At 43.7% G+C, this 19295-nt stretch overlaps 1 protein-coding gene across 1 annotated transcript in view; it reads right to left on the reverse strand.

The window, feature by feature from the left end:
- Positions 1-19295, reverse strand: part of LOC138464428 (extracellular calcium-sensing receptor-like) — a 58136-nt gene that overhangs the window by 23120 nt on the left and 15721 nt on the right. The window contains exons 3-4 of the mRNA XM_069607217.1: positions 15360-16184; positions 11168-11392 (exon numbers count right to left, since the gene is read on the reverse strand). Coding sequence (XP_069463318.1) covers positions 11168-11392; positions 15360-16184 — 1050 coding nt within the window. The remainder of the gene's footprint in view (positions 1-11167; positions 11393-15359; positions 16185-19295) is intronic.

A 19295-nucleotide genomic window follows, 5' to 3' on the forward strand; every position in this document is an offset into this window, starting at 1 on the left:
ACACCTTAATTGTTTTTCAGATGGGTTGATTACTCCCTATCACATTCCTATTTCCTATCTTGCATCATTCTCATCTTGTTTATGAACCTGTCTCACTATGATATTATCGTGGCTCTCTCTTCTGATCCCCATTAACTCTGGGGAATCTATTTAATAGCAATCTCTTGCTTATCATATTTACCCCTGGGGCATTTTAGGGTGGATCTCCCCTTCCCACGCTTGTTCGTACCAGTTCTTAGTATTGGGTATGACTTCTATTATTTCAGATCTCTTTTTATTGTCACCTTTATATTCGCCTGTGCAATTGTATGGAGAAACAGGATATCACATGCCATTCTATTCCAATATTTAGAGAATAAGTCAGCTTCCTATTCTTTTCTGTTATTTTCCCCTTACTTTATTATGCTCTATTCATTAACTCGGCGCTTGGTACGGTTGTTATATTGTAGCTCTTGTTTTTCTCATCCGTTTTGTTATTCTTTTTCTTTTGTAGGCCCTTTAATAATTCTTTGATTTTTCTGCAGATTATTTTTTTACTCCCTGTTAAGGTGAGATATTTCAATTTTAGTTCAATACCCGAACAGCTTGACCAGTCCTTATTTAGTAACTAGTTCTAATCAGGCTTTCTCTCTTCTCTCTTATCTTCACTGGGTATGTTCGTCGTTCTCATCCACCTCCTGGTCAGTCTCTTGTAATCAGGAGTTTCTGCTCCTATGTTCTTTTCTCCCTTGTTTTATCTTCAGCGTCCTCAGCGTTTCACTTCTGTGTTATTGCCTTTCGTGAGGGTCCGCATTGGAAAAGCAAGTCTTCACGTCCGTGGCATTCTACTTCCGCATTCGTCGCCTCTGACTACTGCAATCCATCTTTCAGGCCTTCGTCTACACTTCCCGTATTCTCGCGTAACTTCTACCTTTAGTGACGTCATCCCATGATCGTTACAGCTTCCTGGGTCCTTTTCTCTAATGTTATTCACGTGTTCATCATGTTACCTTGGTTACTTGTTAATACTTACAGTTACTTACTTGTTTTTCTTTTTTTGGGTCATCATACATTTTCCAATGTTATAACTGTTTTCAGTATATTTATCCTTTTACAGTCTTAAGTTTTCTTAAGTCTCGGTAGTTTCCTCGAGTTGTCATTCAGGTGATTTTAGACGTAGAAGTTTAAACTGCCACATTCTTTCAATTGCCATTGTTCCTCGTCCTTCGCAAATCCTATTCATTTTAGTTGTTTTAGTTTTTTGTTGTTCTGGTCTTTTTTAATTCCACCCGACAAAGTAGGTCACTCAAACAGAGAAGACACCACCACATTTTTTAGAGGTCTATGGACGAGGTTCATTATCAATGAATTTCAGAATCTACCACTGCACTAACGTTCTTAAGGATGCTTGGAATGTAGGGATCAAGCAGCATGCATGTGGGACAAGTCATCATAAATGTAAATCAAATGAGGACATAGATGGGACTGAAGGAATACAGTATCGGAATATCTATACATATTACTTAATTCTGAATTACATCATTGTCACCCTTTAAAAGGGACATTTAGACCACGTTTGCATGAATTCAAGATGTTATTTTCCCAAGAATTATTGTGATTACTGATCACAAAAAGATTGTGAGGGAGCCATCTGGCTTGATTGTGTCTCTAGGTTGCAAAGTTCATGCCAAGTTGTTTTCCAATAATAGGCAATTAAACATTCTTAGAGAGTAAAGATGTTTTTCTCTACCAGTAATAGTTTGGATAGGCTCATAGTTTCAGAGGAAATCATGTTCTTCTAATATCGTCCTAACTTCACTTCAACTGTCTCTTAGATGTGTTATTGCTTTCCAATAATGTATTGGGCATCCTATTACTAGGTAGAGCTACAGTATCTACCACCTTTGTCATTTTGGTGTAGAAGGTAGCCACCAGTTTGTCGGTAGAAGACATCTCCAGTAAGTCTTATACTTACACAGTAATTTGAAGGGACAGCCATTATGGAGTAATGTTACCCTATTTCCTAGCTTCTCTGGAATGAATCAATGCTGTTGGATGTAGTTTACTCACGCACTGAATATAAAAAGGAATTCCTACATTTTCTGACCAAGGGAGGAACTGATGATGTTCAATGCAGTGGGCCGAAAGCCAGCTAGAAAGTGTCTAATTCATCAAACCAGAAATTAAGGTCTCTCAAAATAACTAGTTTAGAAGAATTAGGTAAAGGACATGCAATATACCCAAAAAATCCAGGTAATAAGTCTTAGGTTCACAGTGTAGGGCTGCATATTAAACAAGGCCTGCTGTCATTTCACATGTAAGTGGTTGATATCTCTAAGGAATAATGGAAATGTAACAGAGTCTTGTACTGATTTATTAGATATGAGGGAATCAGTAAATACATCATTTTTTCTATGTATAGTCAAGATACTGATGATGATGAGAGACTAAACCACAGCAAGATGGGACACCATTTGGTCTGTTGATATAAAATACTGTAATTCTGTGCGAGGTAAAAAATGAAAATAGGAATTACAGCCAGCTGTGCAGTCCTTAGACAATGGTCAATCCCTTAGTGCAATGGTCATTGGCCATAGCTATATGCTGGTGTATAATCAGTGGCCTGTTGGCACTGCAAACAGAGACAATACACCTAAGACTGTTTCACAGGGTATGTTGTGCAGACACCATAGGTAGGGTCAGTGCATAAGGAGAATGAGCATGCCCTTGTGAAGTTCTGGCAGTTAATGTTCACCAGCCCCTACAGCCAGCTGTTCTGTATTTGGGAATGGTTGACATGCACTCTGGTTATGGATACTGCATACCATGAAGCATGACCACATATCATGGCCTGATATGCCTTTTGACCTTTTGGCTCAATGCATGCAGTATATTGTAACAGGGCCAGTAAACTGACCATTTTAAGAATGGATGGGGGCCCTCTCAGTCTAGTGTGGAAGGTTCAAAAGGATGGAAACCAGAGCTATTCCTACCCCAGATGGGAAGGTGGCAGTTGGGAGGGCCCCAATCCCTGCCCTTCCCTTTCTGCCTGTTAAATGCTAATAGTTAAATTCCTGATCACGCCATACCTCTCTATGAAATTGTTCTCCAGTCTCTTTCTTTTATGTACAGAAGGCCCCCTTCATTTCTGGTGGATCGCCCATGACAAGGCATCTGACTGGAGCCACCCGGGACAGGCCTCTTGCCAGTGAATGTCCACAGCACTGGAGAGAGAGTGAACCACTAGTGAAGTGGCATCAACCAACGTTATAAGTGCAGCATCAATTGCTTTATGCTGCCACCAGCTATTGACTTGCTTACAAGCAGGGCAGACGTGGGACAGCCCCATGTATAATGATGGCACAACGACACAGAGTGGTTTGCTTTCTTATAGGCTTTGGAGGCTCTCCATGACATAGACTAGGACATTGTGCAGTGGGGGGGCACGATTGACAATAGTCGGAGGACCTACAAAGAGAAAAGGAGTGGGTTTATCCCCCTCTTTATGTATTCAGCAGTCTTTGAACCCTCTTTGGTGGGAAAGCTAGGAACCAATAGCCTCTGGGAACTAGTGGGGCAAGACCAATGGGAGAAGGAGAGAAGGATAAAGCCAAGGACAGGAAACAGGAAGGTTTGGGTTGTTCGGATGATATACCTTATCACCTTTCTGTCCCTCTTACCACTCCCCTCTCCTGGAGTGATCACTTTCTCCTTTCTTCCCATCATACCCTCTCTACCTCACAAGTCAACCCACTTCCATCACTGCCACCCACCTTCTCGGTCATCTGACCCATGAAGCGCGTATCAGTTGAGGCTTTTGCTGCCACTTTCTCACCCTCCCACCTCCTTTGGTGAACTCTCACCCTGACACAGCCCTCTCCAAGCTCCACTCTGCTATATCTGATACTCTTGATATCCTTGCCTCTGTCATGAGGATCCGCCAAGCCCAAAGCCAAGTGCAACTCCTGGTACGACTCAGACCTCTTCACCCTTAAACGCAAGTGCAGGGTGGCCAAGAGGAAATGGCGTGCTTCTTGTAAATCCTCTGACAAACTGGCCTGCCGTCTGCTCCAAAGGCAATACCGGCTCTCTGTTTTCACCAAGAAGAGAGCTCATATCCAAGCCTGCATCTCTGCGGCATCTAACAACTCGGCTGAACCCTTTAAAATCTGCAAGGAACTGGCCAATCCTGCCGCAGTCTCTACCTCTCCTGTCCCTTCTCAGGCCCTCTGCACACCACTGGTGTCTCACTTCATCTCTAAAACTCAGGACATCCTGCCCTCACTCTCCTCCTCTCCCCTCGCTCCCTATACTCCCTGCTCTTCCTCTGGCCCTTCTGCAGCCACTTCTCCTCTCTCCTTCTCCGCCTTTCCCCTGTTCTCCGCAGATGAGGTTTCTAGACAAGTCCGATCTATGAAAGTCTCGTCAAAACAGGTTCACCCCGTTCCTCCAAAACCATCAAGGACCACATTGACACCCTTGCCCCTGCCCTGGCTGATTTCTGCAACCACTCCTTCGCCACCGGAGTCTTCCCATCCACCCTGCTTCACTCCCTTGTGCACCCTCTTCTTAAGAAACCCTCTGCCAATCACTCCTGCCCAGCTAACTATCACCCAATCTCAATTACTCCCTTCCTGGGCAAGCTCCTGGAGAAACTGGCCATCTCACAGTTAAATATCCACACTGAATCTGTTGGTTGTCTTCATGACCATCAGTCTGGCTTCAGAACTGCCAGAAGCACAGAAACTGCTCTCTGAACATCCGTGAAGACCTTCTCTCCAACCTTGACTCTCTAACACCCACATGTCCTCATCTTGCTTGATCTCTCTTCTGCCTTTGACACCGTCAACCATGCCATCCTGCTTAATTGTCTCTGTGATAACCTAGGTATCACCGGTCAGGCACAGGCGTGGCTGACTTCCTTCTTCTCTGACCGACCCTCCCAGGTCCAACTTGGATCCTTCCTCTCTGCTATCTTCTTCTCTACCTGTGGTGTCCCCCAGGTGTCTAACCTCTCTCCCTGGCTTTTCAACCAATACCTGGCACTCCTTGCCCACCGCACTGCCGTTCTCTGCCCCAACTTTCAGTGTTATGCAGATGACACTGAGCTCATTTTCAGGCTACCTTCGACCACCTCTTCTCCATCCCTCATCTCTGACTGTCTGTCTTCTATCCAGGAGTGGTGAGCCATCAATGACCTCTGCCTTAATGCTAGTAAGAGGGAGATTCTCCTCATCGGCACACCCACTCCCTCCTTTCCTGTAGTTCCCTGGCCGGCCTCTCTTGGCCTCTTCCTGCTCCCACCTGCAAGGCTAATAACCTTGGGGTTATCTTCGACTCCACACTCTCTTTCTAGCCTCACATATCTGACATCTCTAAGAAATCACACTACCAGCTGCACCTCTTCAGAGGTATTCTTCCTTTCCTCTCCTTCCCCCAGAAGCTCACTGTCTCCAGAGCTCCGTTTCTCTCTAGGCTGGACTATTGCAAAAATCTGCCTGCTTCTACTCTCGCCCTCTGCAATTCATCCAGGACAGGACTGCAAGACTTGTCCTTGGCCTCAAGCCCAGGGATCATATCTCTCCAGTACTGAAATCTCTGCACTGGCTCCCAGTGGCTGCGAGGATTAAGTTTAAAACCCTCTGCATCGTCCACAAGGCCTTCTGGGGTCTGGGGCCTCAATACCTTCAACTCTCTCTTCCTAGATATCTTCCCTCTCAAGCTCTTCGCTCATCCGCCTCCAACTCCCTCAGGGTCAGTTGCTTCTCCAAGCAACAAGTTGGTGGTAGAGCTCTCTCTTTGGCTGGGGCCTTCCTCTGGAACAGCCTCCCTGCCTCCCTGAAAATTGGGGAGAACCATCTTCGGTTCCGGAAGCACCTGAAAACCCTCCTCTTTGCTTCTGCTTTCTCTCCCCCTCTCCCCTGCTAAAGTCCTGGCTGTTACTGAGACTGATCTAGTTACCTGGCCACCCATCTGATCTCTGGCCCTAGCCCTACCAGATGCACGCCTGCACTTCCTCCGTGGCAACCCCTGCACCTGGGGACTGTTTTCTGTATCCCTACAGTCACCCCACCAGCACTTATGTCTTCACTCAAATAAATTCAATAAACAAACAAACACTCACCCTCCACTTGCCACCTGCTGGCCATTCTTTTATTTATCTTGTTATTCTATTATCCCACACACTGCACTTTCGCTTCCCCCCCTGCACTGTTCGTCTTCTCTCTTCCTTTGCACTTGCACAATCTGAATGACACTTGGCCTAGTACGATCATTGTCTGTCTTCCCTCTGTTCCCCCTCCCTTGCCTCGTCATGCCTTCAAACACTTGTGTATAGGCGCGTTATAAATGCCACATCATATCATATCATATCAGAGGTGGCAGAGAAATTGATAGGAAGGAAGACAGAGTGTGTGGAGGAATGTAAAGGTACATTCGAGAAAGGGTGAGAGTTTGGTTGGTGAGAGAAAGTGGTACTCTGTGGTGAGTGTGTGTGCATGAAGTGTGGGTAAGGGTAATAGTGAGAATGTAGGGAGTGGATGAAAAGGTGACTGAGAGAGTTAAAGAAGAGTGACTGGAGTTGTGGGGGCAGGGAATTAGTAGTGGAGCTGAGCGGGTACAGTAGTAGTCTAGTATTAGAGAGAGTAGTAGTAAGGTGAGAGTGCAGATTAGTAACGGTGGGTGGTAGGAGAGAGGAAAGAGGAGAGGGTAAGATCAACGGGTAGAAAGAGAACATTGTGAGAAAATTAAGAGGTATGATCAGGGAGAGAGAGATGTGAGACAGTGGGTGGCAGAGAGGGGTTGAAATTAGGTGGTGAAAGGGAGAGTAAAGAGGCAGATTGAGAAGAGGAAAGGAAGAACAAAGAAGGAACAGAGAGAGTACACATCATGGTGTCTTAACCATCTCTTGGAGAAATCCTGGATAGGAACCCTAGATTGTTCCCAGATAAGCATTTGCCTTTAGGTCATCACACATAGCTAGATAGATTTTTTAATGGAGGGGGCTACCGATCACTGGAACCAACCAAGGGGTTCAGGGAAGCCTGGGTTAGGGTGCGCTCAGTCACCCCTATGGTAGTCATAGAGGGGAGTCCATTAGATACAATGGAGCCTATGATTGTACTATGTGCACTGCATTATGGACAATGCACTCAGTGCACCCAGGAACAGTGCCTGAAAGCATAGCTGCAGTCAATTTTAAAAAGGTAATAGGGGGAGTAGTACTGCATTCAAAGATTGTTAAATTGCATTCTGAGGATGTAGTTTATATGGGTTCCTATCATGTAAGGGGCTATAGAACTTATCCTATGGCTACAACTCATGCTTACAAACATTGCAGACAGGGACAGTGTAGTGCCCATACCATGATCAGTGTGACCACAAAGTATGACCACATGGCAGGGTCTTCAAGTACTGCCAGGAATACTGCTGCATCCACGGCACAGCCACAGTCCCAGCCGAGGTACAGGATCTAGAGGACATGGCTCTAGTCAGTGCCCTGTAGGAACTGTTTGTAGCGGTGCATGGATCGCTGGTCTAATATAGATAGTGCTCCCGGTGCATGCCATAGGCACCTAGTACAATCAGAGCATAAATTGCATGCTGTCACATATGCCCTGTGGTTACTATGTTGTGGCATGTCCAAACATTCCTCTTTCATTAATACCTCTGTATCTAATCCCAGATGTTTTTTCAGGCTTGTTTTTTATTGATAACCTTTATTCAGCCTGCCGTAAAAACATGCAGTATAACCATTTGGTCCTGCAGGGAGCTTTGACTAATTATCTGTTATTTAGATTTCTGGTCTGTGCGCTTCAAAGAACTGTCTATCATGACTTTCTGTCAGGTTTGTTTATGATTATCTGCTCTTGGGATGTTAATAATTGGCTACACTGTTTTTATACCACCTTGCAAGAGAATATTTATTTCATTTATTTTTATTTGGGAATGTATTGAGCTTGTGACTAGCTTTAAGAAGAAGCAAAAGTGCAGTACAACAATGGGTTAATAAGAACACAGGTAAGGGGACACAAGTTACAACAGGTCTATGTTACACTGCAGTTTAGCAGCGGGCAGTTATTATTGGTGAGGTGTCATCAGCTGGCAGTTTAGATTGGGGTATCGCTGGTAAATGAAGAAAGTACTCTTTGAAGAGGAGTGTCTTTTGCTTCTTCCTGAAATGCATGACAGTGAGTGCAACTCTAGGTTTAATGGGTCTTAGGTTCCACAGCCTGGGGGTGTAGATCAAAAAGGCCTGCTTCTTTTTTTGTTGCGTTGAGAGATGGTTGTCTCTGTGAATAATAATAATAATCCTAATAATAACAGTAACTGGGATGCCGCACATTCGAGATACTGGTATTTGCTTTCAAATGATGACAGAAGCTGAGGGACGCGGTACAGATGAGGATTCCAGCCTCACACTTTAACAGCAAGCACTAATCCAAGCAAGTCTAGGAACAGAGAGGACCCAACCGCTACGATCTTATTGTCCCGATCTCCTAACTGGGGCACTACGAGGATATCAGAAGCTATAACTGTTAGTTATCCCAACTGAAGTAACAAAAGTTTTAACAATCTCACCTTGACAGATCGAATTGTCTGCTAGGGAACAATCAAATGCTGCAGTGAAAGCTCCCCTGTAACTGCCCTGCCCTCTCCGACCCGGAATGGGAGTAACTAGGGGACAGAACAAGGCTGCCAGGGAAACCCTCGAGAAGGAAGAAAACCCTGGTCGAGTCCGGGAGCTCCGTGGATCGGGATGGATGCAGAACTGTCCTCGATTTGTGGCAGTGGATGGCAGGCGGGAAGGGTTCTTCTGGATGCACAAAAGAATATGGTAAGAGTATTTCGGAGAAGGATGGAATCTGAATAGTATAGCGGAAGGTTGAATAAAGAGTTCTCTCACCAGAGACGGCGGGACTCGAAAGTTGGATAATGGGTCTTTGGTCTCAGGAGAGAGACGACTCGAAGCCGGGAGCTCTACAATACACAATAAGGTAAGTGCTAAAGTCGAGAGAAGGGGAAGACCCTGATATAAAAGCACTTACTCCTAGCGGGTGCCAAAGAAATGACAAAGCCGGGGCTAGAACATTTGCATAGCCGACGGAGACAAGGGCTTGGCGGGTAGATCCGAACGCTAGAAAAGCCAGATTCGAAGGGGAGAGCTGGTGATGAGATCTGGGAAGTAAGAAAGTACAGAGTTAGTAAAGCGGAGAAGTTTGAAGAACTAGTGGGTAGTAGAAAGTCTAGTAACAAACTCACGGAGCATCAGTAGAAACAGAAGCGACGCAAGGAGCTGCCGGCTCTCGTTCTGGATAAAGGGTAATGAGTAATGAGTGTCTCAGCGAGACGTGAAAAGACTAGACTGCTACCCTCCGCTCGGAGATCACCTTGAGCATTACTCCTGGAAGTCGTACTGTGAAGCGTACCGCACAAGCGGTTAAGAGCCCACAGAGACCACCTCCCACAATGTGTAACAATATTACACAGGGTCCAAGCCAAAGGACTACATGGCCAGAGTCTAAACATGACTTTGTCACGATATACTGTGCAACAAAATTGAAGCATGAGTCAAATCACAGAAAAGGTTGTCAAGAACATGGAAAACAATTCCTAGTCCTGATGAAGGCCGTTTTTAGCAATGGGTTGCTGAACTGCTAGAGGCCGAAACACAGACTTGTCGACTGTTTATGGATGTTTGTGTCTGCTACAGACACCAGATACAACAGATTTACTGATTAGTTCCACACCAATTTTCAAAACCCTTCACAATACACAAGGGGATGTATATTGTCAGTTATTTAACAGTGATGTTCGCCTGCCACTGGCCACTCTGCAGATGCTCTGTCCATTCTTCATCTCCACATTTCCCCTTCTTGTCTGCCGAGCCTGCTCCAGGGTGTGCCTACTCTGCCATCTGTCACTCATTCAGTTCTGCAACTTTTGTCTGGTTTGCTAAGCTTCTTAATTTCACACCCCCATGGCCTGTCTCCTCCACGAATCACTTTAATTTCCATGAGTGTTTTCATACTTTGTGCCTAGATCATGGTGTTTATGTCTAGGCAAAAAGGAAGCTGATGGAACGAAAGACGCTAAACATCACCAACAACCATACACTGCACATACATTGAAATTTATGAGAATGTTTGGTCAGCTCACAATGAGCTAGTAACACTTAATCTTAAGGCACTATAAAAGTTATAAGAGAATGTTACCTTACCCTTAAATTACTAGACACACTACTCTGAACAATGTTTTCCCATCAACAAGCTACCTTGTCCATATCCGTTATATGTCTGTCTTGGGTGTTGCCGGATTATGCCTTAAACACTAAAACATAGAATTCTACCTGATCATTAGGTATTTTATATACTTTAAAAATAATTTGTCACATGATTTTAAGAATATACTCTGTTTTGTCATTTTTCCTGAAATAAATAAACAAAATATAGATGGTGTAAGGCTTGAATTACTACATGATTTCCAATGGCATTTTCCCATTGTGAAGTGCTTTTGTAAAGGTATTACCCAAATTGACCTTTTGCACAATTGACCTAATTATAGTGGTCCTAATTGACCTTCTGCACAATTGACCTTTATATTATTTTAGTGATTTTATATATGTATTGGGTTGGTTTTGGATTATAAATAATTTAAGGGAATCGGGTGGGGGGTGTCAGAGGGTTTTGGATTGGACAGGGGTTTGCGGGGGGTTTCCCCCCGCCTATATGTCCTAATTGACCTTCTAAATTTTGTCAATTCTCCCGAAGTCAATTCTCCCGATGTCAATTGTGAAAAGGTCAATTAGTAAACAACCTTTGTAAATCAGGTCCTAAGACTCAAAGACTAGAAAAAGAAAGCTGCACCCATGCAACCCTTTGTTTTTATATTTCCTTTGTGGCCATTTATATCTAAATTTGCAAAAGGGCACACGGATCATAAGGAACAGTTGATGGAAGCAACCATTGACAAAATGTCACACTCAACACAGGGAGTGTACACTATGACTAAGTGAATGCGGAAGATTGTGCCAAGGAACTGTTACCATACACACATGTGCAGCCTTCTTGGAAACTGATATTTTATTACAATTCTAACAGTCATATTACACAATCAAGGTAATGAATTTCTCAAATATCACAGTTGACAATGGTGCCGACACAGCCTTGTTAAAGGTGCCCTCATCTACCTGTGTGCTCCCAGCATCCCACCTCAATGCGCTGGTATTGATGACCAGGGTCTTTCCTGGGGTGGCACTGAAGTCATAGCTGCCCACCTTCAATTGCCGGATCATGCCATCTGGACTCCGCTGCCAGTTTATAATGTCGTACCGGGCCGGGGGGTTGCCATTTTTATCAAAAAACACGTTTGTGTGTTCTTTTTCCAAGCGCACCTTCTTGACGTAGTGAAGAAGCTGGACAAACAGGGATGGAAAGGGAGGTTGCCGTGAGATCACAATATCATTTATTTTTTTACTTTTAAGGTAAACATTTTGTATTACACATTTTTCATTCTTAGCATCACATTAGTGAACACAACGTCATTGTGGCAAGGATGAGTACAACTTTTTGGCTAATGAATATGTGCTTAAACTATGCATTCATTTATGTTAATTGGTTTACTGGTGGTAGAAAGTCCTGTTTGAATGACTTAATTTAAAGTCTTCTGTGTCTCTCACTCTTGATGGAGTTCTTTTTACTAGATATTTGAGGATTCTCGACAGTGCTACAAGTGCAGGATGCTCAAGAAAGACATGGAGTGGCAAGTTCAAACCCTGCAAAATGTGTGCCTTGAGCAGTTGCGTGGAATTATGTTCAGAACAGGGGCACTTCTCACTTCTTGCCATTCAACTATTCTATCGGACAACATTTTGCAGGTAATGCGCTACATTACGGTGCACTCTGCCACACCTTCCACATGACTCATGTGTTTATAAGAATGTTTGCATTTATGAAGCTACGGCATGCTGTAGAAAGAAGGGTGAACAGACAGAGCGAGATGGAGACGAATACCATGGTGAGGAGAAGAGTGGATGAATGGGAGACCTGCTGTCAGGCAGTGGTGTAGCACAAAATGTGGGCCCCTGTGAGCCATGCTGGGGTGGCCCACCCCAAGGTCAGCAACAAAGCCCTGGCTGTGCCACACTCCGGGCGGCCTGGACCACCATACATGCGCAATATGCATGATGTTGCTGCCCTGCATGGGCACACCTTGCAATGCCCAAGGAGCTAGATATAAATATGTGTTTTAATGAAATATTAAATATGTCACCTAGAGTAGAAACAAAGGGGCTGTGCCTGGTTCCAGGCACTCAAAGGTACCAGCCAACTCTGTTTGTGGCTAGTAATATTACGCACAGTAATGATATTATATGAAAACATGTTCATGATGGCTCTGGAAGTATATGCCAATATCCCCATGTGCGAACATTATCTTGTTGGCGTTGTCCTTAATGCCAGTAAACATCTCCTGCCACAGGAAGAGAACATGATATTGCTGGTTGCACAAACGCATGCCCAATTCCACCACCACCATGCAATAATACTCTTCAAGATGACTTTGCCCTTAATGCTAGTAAAACATGCAATGCTACAGTAAGGAAAAATTTCCTTGTTTGGCTGCACAAATGCCTCCTCCTACCACGTAAGAACACAAATCAATGTACTGTTGCCCCTTATGTGAGTAAAAAATGCCATGCCACAGAAAATGTGCAGCCTGCCTGCTTTCGTGCACTACATCCCCCAACCCTTAACACCCATCCATCTAATGACATTCATCAAGTTGACATTGCCCAACAATGCCAGTAAAACATGTAAGAAACATAATGTTACAATAGCTCTTGCTTGGGCCCAACCTTACATCCACACATTCATACCCATTCACCCACTAGTCACTCACACAGTGAAATAAATACCCCAGGAAATCCTTGCAAAGCAGCTTAATACAAATCCATTTGTCAGGCCAGTAGATTATAGGCAACCGTGTGGCTCATTGTTTCAATAGTGGAAGAGAGAGTATGGGCGGGGGAGAAGGCATAATTCCCTCTTTCCTTTTATTCTGGGATGTGAAGAGCGTTATCAATGGCCTGCATGGATGTGGTCTTAGTGCTTCATCTTTGACAGAAACTGGATTGATATTCTTGTAGAAGGTTGTGTTGTGGAATTGTAGGTTGAGGACCACAATTTGCCCAATTAGTTCTTCGATGAAGGCTTGTGCCTGGTGAAACAATTGTTGGCCATGTCTTCTTGGCTGAGCGTGGGTGTCTTTAATAGTGGCAGAATCTGTCTGGTTTTCAGTGAGTCAGCAAAGGCTCTTTTGAGAGAAGGAGGCCTTGGTGATGCCCAGGAGGGATGTGAGTCCATCACTAGTGATGGATTTCACTATAGTGGTAAGCCCACCGTGAAGTGCCATCTATGATACACTACCCGTTGTCTAAATCAATATCAGCAAACAAAAGTACGCTTTCCCTATTGGTGAGTAGGTGAGCTCAACTTCAGGGGGCATATAAAGATAACACACGTGACTTTAAATAATGCATTTGGAATGCCTTAAGTGGACTACAATCAAACATGGGATATCCAGCACAACATGAGAGTTTACAAGCATTCCTCCCTTCTCCCATCAAGAATAGTTGAAACCGTATTACTGCTGAGCTCTGCTAGCAGAGTCCCGGTGTGAGATCGTACGTAGTATTTCTGCATCTGCTTTCACCTCCTAACAAGGAAAGCATTCTTGTGTGCCTCTGGACATGTATGTGCTTGAAATGATGGTATGACCTATTAGTGTGACAGACAAACATGTGTCACAGTATCCGTGATGCTCAATGGCAACCCCAAGTCATATAGTGCAGACAACATGAGTGAATAACCAGAGGCTAGTGACTGTATCCAAACAAGCAGTTCACACAGAAAAAGATGCAGATAAAATACTTGGTTTAACGTTGTTGAATGATTGTATCATTGTAATAGTGGCAGAGACCTACTCGCCAGTCGAATGGCAAACCTATTGTCTCTAAGGTTTGCAAAAAAATTATAGATCTACTGTGAATGACGCTCAAAATGAGCTGTTGGAGTGAAATTCCACTGGATGATAAGTCCCGTCCATTTTTCTGAAAAATTATGCAAATAATCTCTAGTTAAATCTATTACTTGTAAATTCTCCTCAACTTTGAATGCGATGACAACATAGTTTTTTAATACTCAATTGGTCAAGAATCCAATCAATAATTAATATGCTGATGCAGTTCTGGAGAACTCACAATGTTACCTCCATCAGAGACATTCTTACTTTTCAAAAGAAGGGCTTGGCCAAGCAGAGGAATGCCACTCCACATGTACAAGTTTTAAACCATGTCTTCTCTAAATGGGGAGCATAGCAAACTGGGGGTTTTGAAGACAACAGGTGGAACTTGCACACAGAAACATGGGCTTGATTGATGAGTTTGAATACATACTTGTCAATGCCAACTACTTGGAAACAGGTGCCATGTCCTGGGCTGCCAATGTCATATTTCAGTTCTACAAAAGCAGCTGTTTTTTTACAGTATACTAGCACATTAACATTTAAATTGTGGTGGAGGTATGTTCACAGCGAGTTTGAAGTCTTCTGAATGCAAACTACCATGAAAAGTCAATAGGATGAATGGCACATAGGAGCAAACCAAATGTATAATTAAAATGTTTTTTAGACAAGTGTGTGCATGTGAATGAGTGTAATCACTTTTTCATGCACATTCAAAATGTAACATAACATGCACATTGCACATATTAGCAGCTGACTAACGAGCGCACAAGCTCAAGAGTATTATTTCTGAACCAGTGTTCTGTTGAAAAATCAGATTCCAACAAAAACGTGGCTGTAAGAAGAGTTCACTCAGACCTTTAAGAACTATTGATATTCAATTTGATCAGAGGCTGAAGATTGACCTTTTTTTATACTTATCAAATTCCTGGAGCAAAGTACATGTGCCTTGTCCTTTTGCCTTCCTCTTGCACTGATATGTTTTGTGACTGACAGCTGCACTAATCCGGTTTAGCCTAATATATATGCCCCCCTCTAGTTGGAAATTCAATCAGAGTATTAGAGTTGCCAAATAAAATGCAGTGTATTCTTACTGGGCATAATTGGCAATGCGTGTTTTTCGATTGCATTTGATAGCCCGAGGACGCCAGGTGCTTTGAAACCGTCTGGTCATTACTTAATCAACTCGTGAAAGTGAATGCTGCACGTGGATGGATGGACCCTATAATTGTGCAGGTGATGTATTGGCTCATCCCCACCCTCTCTTTCCTACCAGGAGCACCCCATAATGCAATGCTTTGGTATATGTCCCATTCACTCTTGTCTTACGTTCCCACTAAAATCCTGTAGGTAGTACTTACTTGCCATGGCTGGAAGTCTAAAATATTTGCACAGTTCTCTTGAGGAATACGCCCTCCTTCTTGAGTGCAAGCCCTCAAGTCCTTTAATGCCAAGGCGGTTGCATAAACTGCATTGTAGATATTGTAAGTGAGTCTAAATTCCATCATATCGTCACTGAAAACTCTGTCCAGGTTCTCGTCACCTGTGCAAAGTTTGGTGCTGTTATCCTTAATCTTGAGGAGGTCACCTTGATCTGACCATTGGCACCCAAAAGCTTCTTCCCAGAACCTTCTCACAAAAGTATCTCCTGGAGATGTTGACGGGCGGATGCTGAGGATATGCTTCCGGAAGCCTTCCATCTCTCCACTGTGGATCGCAAAGCCGATGGTGCCGTCAAGGATATCCGAGTATTTCTTGATGGAAAGGAGAGAATAGGTGGACCAGGCCTCACTTGCAATCCAGATCTTTCCTGTGACATTCTGCCTCGCCGCCTCATCCAGCAGCGGCACCAGGTAAACATTTGACGAGAAGACGACAATGGCTTTGGCCGTTGAGCTTTTTATCACTTTGACGACATGAAAGGAGTTCTTGTCGGCGTGGTTTTGGAGAATGTTCTCCGCAAAGGCCACGCAAGCGCCAGCCTTGATCAGCTCATGCTTTACTATGTGGCTGGCCTGTTGTCCATAGTCATCATCTGTGGCCAGAATTCCCACCCAGGTCCATCCAAAGTGCATCACTAACTGGGCCAGACCACGTGACTGGACGTCATCGCTGGGGATGGTGCGGAAAAAGGAAGGAAACTGATTTCGATCACTCAGGAGTGGACTTGTAGAAAAGTAGCTGATCTTTTGCAAGAAAAAAGAAAGGGTTGTTAATATGAGACATTTTCAAATGAAACTATATTCTGTGATGCGCATTGCCTGTAGGGTCTGACTCTGCAGGCACCTTTTCTATAGGGTCGGAATCCCCATTCTTTGATGTTGTCTTGTAAAATGGCATAAGATGTTTACTCAGGGGTCAAGTCCTAAAAATTGGGGGGACTCCTCAACAAACGCAATGGGATGTGACGTCACCAGAAATTAGGATATCAAGGTGAAATATGCACATTTCATTCAATTAGATTTGCATAACCACTCAAATTGAACAGGACACATGGCATTTGCCTTTCATAAAATCAGCACCCACACAAAAACTGGGTCTTCATGTTTTAAACTCCAACAACCGATACAAATGGTTTCCCTGGGACTTGCAGTACCAAAATGGTACATTTCACCTTTAGTTGTTGGTTATTTTTCATCAGGTTATATAGTGTAGTGGTGAGGTTTTCGCCTGCAAATCGGCCACTGCGGTTTGATCCCTGAGGTCAGCTTTAATTCATAAATTCAAAGAGGACATTCAATATTTCTTATTTTAGCTGGTGGGGACTGAGTCCACCCTCTGAATAAAGTGGGTGGACTCCATCCCCCTACGTGTACCCTCGACTTGAGCCCTGGTTTACCTACTTCTTACAGTAGCGGGTGTTTGTGATTTCGAAAGAGAGTTTTCTAAATGGTAACACAGCAGTGGCAGACATGATTAAAATGAGCAATCAGAATTTCGGAGGTAAACAGCAATGGGTGAATAGAGGTGACTATTTAAAAAATAAAAACAGGGAAAAGGGCCATGAATCAAGCAGACAACCAGGTACACCATCAATCAATGGAGGAAATGTAATCTGGTGTTTGGGAGACCACCATCAATTTCTTTATTTGCATGTGTTTAGGTCAGTAGTTAAATGTCAATAGGGAACAATGTTGTCACATCGCTAGACTTTTTTTCACAGAAAACTTTGGCCCGAAAATAAAAACTCATCAATATGGGGGGGGGGGGCGGTGGGGGTTGGGTAAGGGGAAGTTAGGGGTAGGGGGGTGTGGGGAATAGGGACTCGATACTAGCGAAGGGGCAGTTGGGGAGATGAGCCCCCCTAAATAGTAAAAAACAAAAAATCTTAAATTTTTTTTAGGTGAAAATATTCGACCAAAAACTCTGTGAAAAAATACCTGGAGATGTAAGAACATAGAACCGCCAAAAGATAACCCGTTATATGGTGTTTCCTATGGTGTTTGCTTTGGGAGATCTTTGTAATGAGAAAGAATAAAGAATAAAGATAACCCCTGCTATCTGCACAGGGAGTATTAATTCTATTGCAGACTAGTAGGTGAGCATTATGCTTCAACTTCTTTTATTACCACTCTTCAGCAGTTTCAACAAACTATAACACATCAACAACTTTTGAAATGTCCAAAGTGACTTTACAGTGACTTTTCACTTTAAGAACTACAACTCCCATAGTCTCTGTAGTCCTCCACTCTCTAGCTCAGCTATGAATACATCCTGTCCCTGAGATCCTCCTCTCTTTTACATGCTCTGACTGTCACTTAGAATCCATAACTTTAGCTCACTAACAGTGCAAAATCTTCATCCACTCAAACTGGCTGCCGATAACTTCACCGGCTGCTTGCTCACGTCCTGGCTACTGGCCACCTCACTCAACTATTCTCCTGCTCTTCTCTTAGGAAGGATACAAATCAGAACATAAGGGTGGCATCTATGCATTGTTATCATATGATTATGTATTACATTCTACATAGATATGATCATTCATTGTTTACTTGGGAGAGAAATTAATGCTTGCCTCCTAGTCTTTAATAGAATTAATACTCCCTGCGCAGTTAGCAGGGGTAATCTTTATTCTATGGCAAGACTCAAGGCGAGCATTATGCTTGTTCAAAGCTTTCCCAATACTGTAACTGCTATATTCTCAGATGGCTTAAAGTAAAATTCCTTGAAGGTGCGATCATTAGCCCAATCTGCTGATAACATCATCTCTTGTAATGGTGCTCCGCCATAAACGCTTTGGTGGTCATAGCTCCTCTTACTGAGTGAGCTCTAAACTTTTTCAAGTCAATCCCTCCTGCTTGCAGTATTTCTCTGACCCATCTGGCAATGGTCGCTGTCTTTACTGCGTGAAAAGGTTTCCTACGCGCTATTAGCAATTGGGTGGTACTCGCTCCTCTGTTCTCCGCTGTCCTACCCTTGTACTCCTTGATGCAGCTTGCTACGCACCATTTAATATTATTCGGGAAGTACGGGTAGTGGACTGAAGAAGTTCCTGTCTTAGTCCTCCTTACTATGGAGACATTTACTCCATCAGGTCCAAAGGTCTTCCTATTAATCTGCAACACTCTGATATGTGATACCCTCTTACAGGATATGAGACAAAGCAGCATCGCTAGCTTCCTTGACAGCTGCTTAAGGGATAAATATGTGTCCGTTGGCCAGCTCTCCACTAACGGATGAACTGCGGTAACGTTCCATAGAGTATTGTACTTAGGCTCTGGTGGTCCTTTAAACATAGCTCCTCTAATGAGCCTGACTACCGCCAGGTGTTCCCCTGCTGGGGACCCTTCGATCGGTACGTGTCCTGCGGAGATCGCTGACCTGTACACTCCTATGGTGCGGAAAGCTTTTCCGTCGTGTAGGAGTTGTGCTAGAAAGTTCAGCATATGTAATATACGCAAAGTGTGTCAGTGGAATCAAAACTCAAGTTATATTGGAGGCCGGCAAAGGGTCAGGGAGAAGGGCCCCCAAAAAAAAACACATAAAAAAGAAAATAATTGAAAAACATGAATATTTTATTTAAATATCATTATTTGTTTAAAATATACATATTGCATCATTTCTCTATTTCTGGTCAGCAGCCTAAGACTATGCAGTATTGTATAGGGTCTTTTACCCAACACAAGTTGGCGACTCTCTGCGCTCGGTTACGGCTTGTTCCGTGCTAGTAAGCCTGCAATTTTGCAAAAAACGGATAACGTAGGACGTCAGGATCCGCCCACTTGGATATTTAAATTCCTCCCGCAGATGTTTCACAGGAGATCCGTTGAGGTGCCATGGCAGAGTTTGTATGCAGG

The sequence above is a fragment of the Ambystoma mexicanum genome, chromosome 1p, assembly GCF_040938575.1.
Source record: "Ambystoma mexicanum isolate Mex_15411 chromosome 1p, UKY_AmexF1_1, whole genome shotgun sequence".
NCBI classification, from domain to species: domain Eukaryota; kingdom Metazoa; phylum Chordata; class Amphibia; order Caudata; family Ambystomatidae; genus Ambystoma; species Ambystoma mexicanum.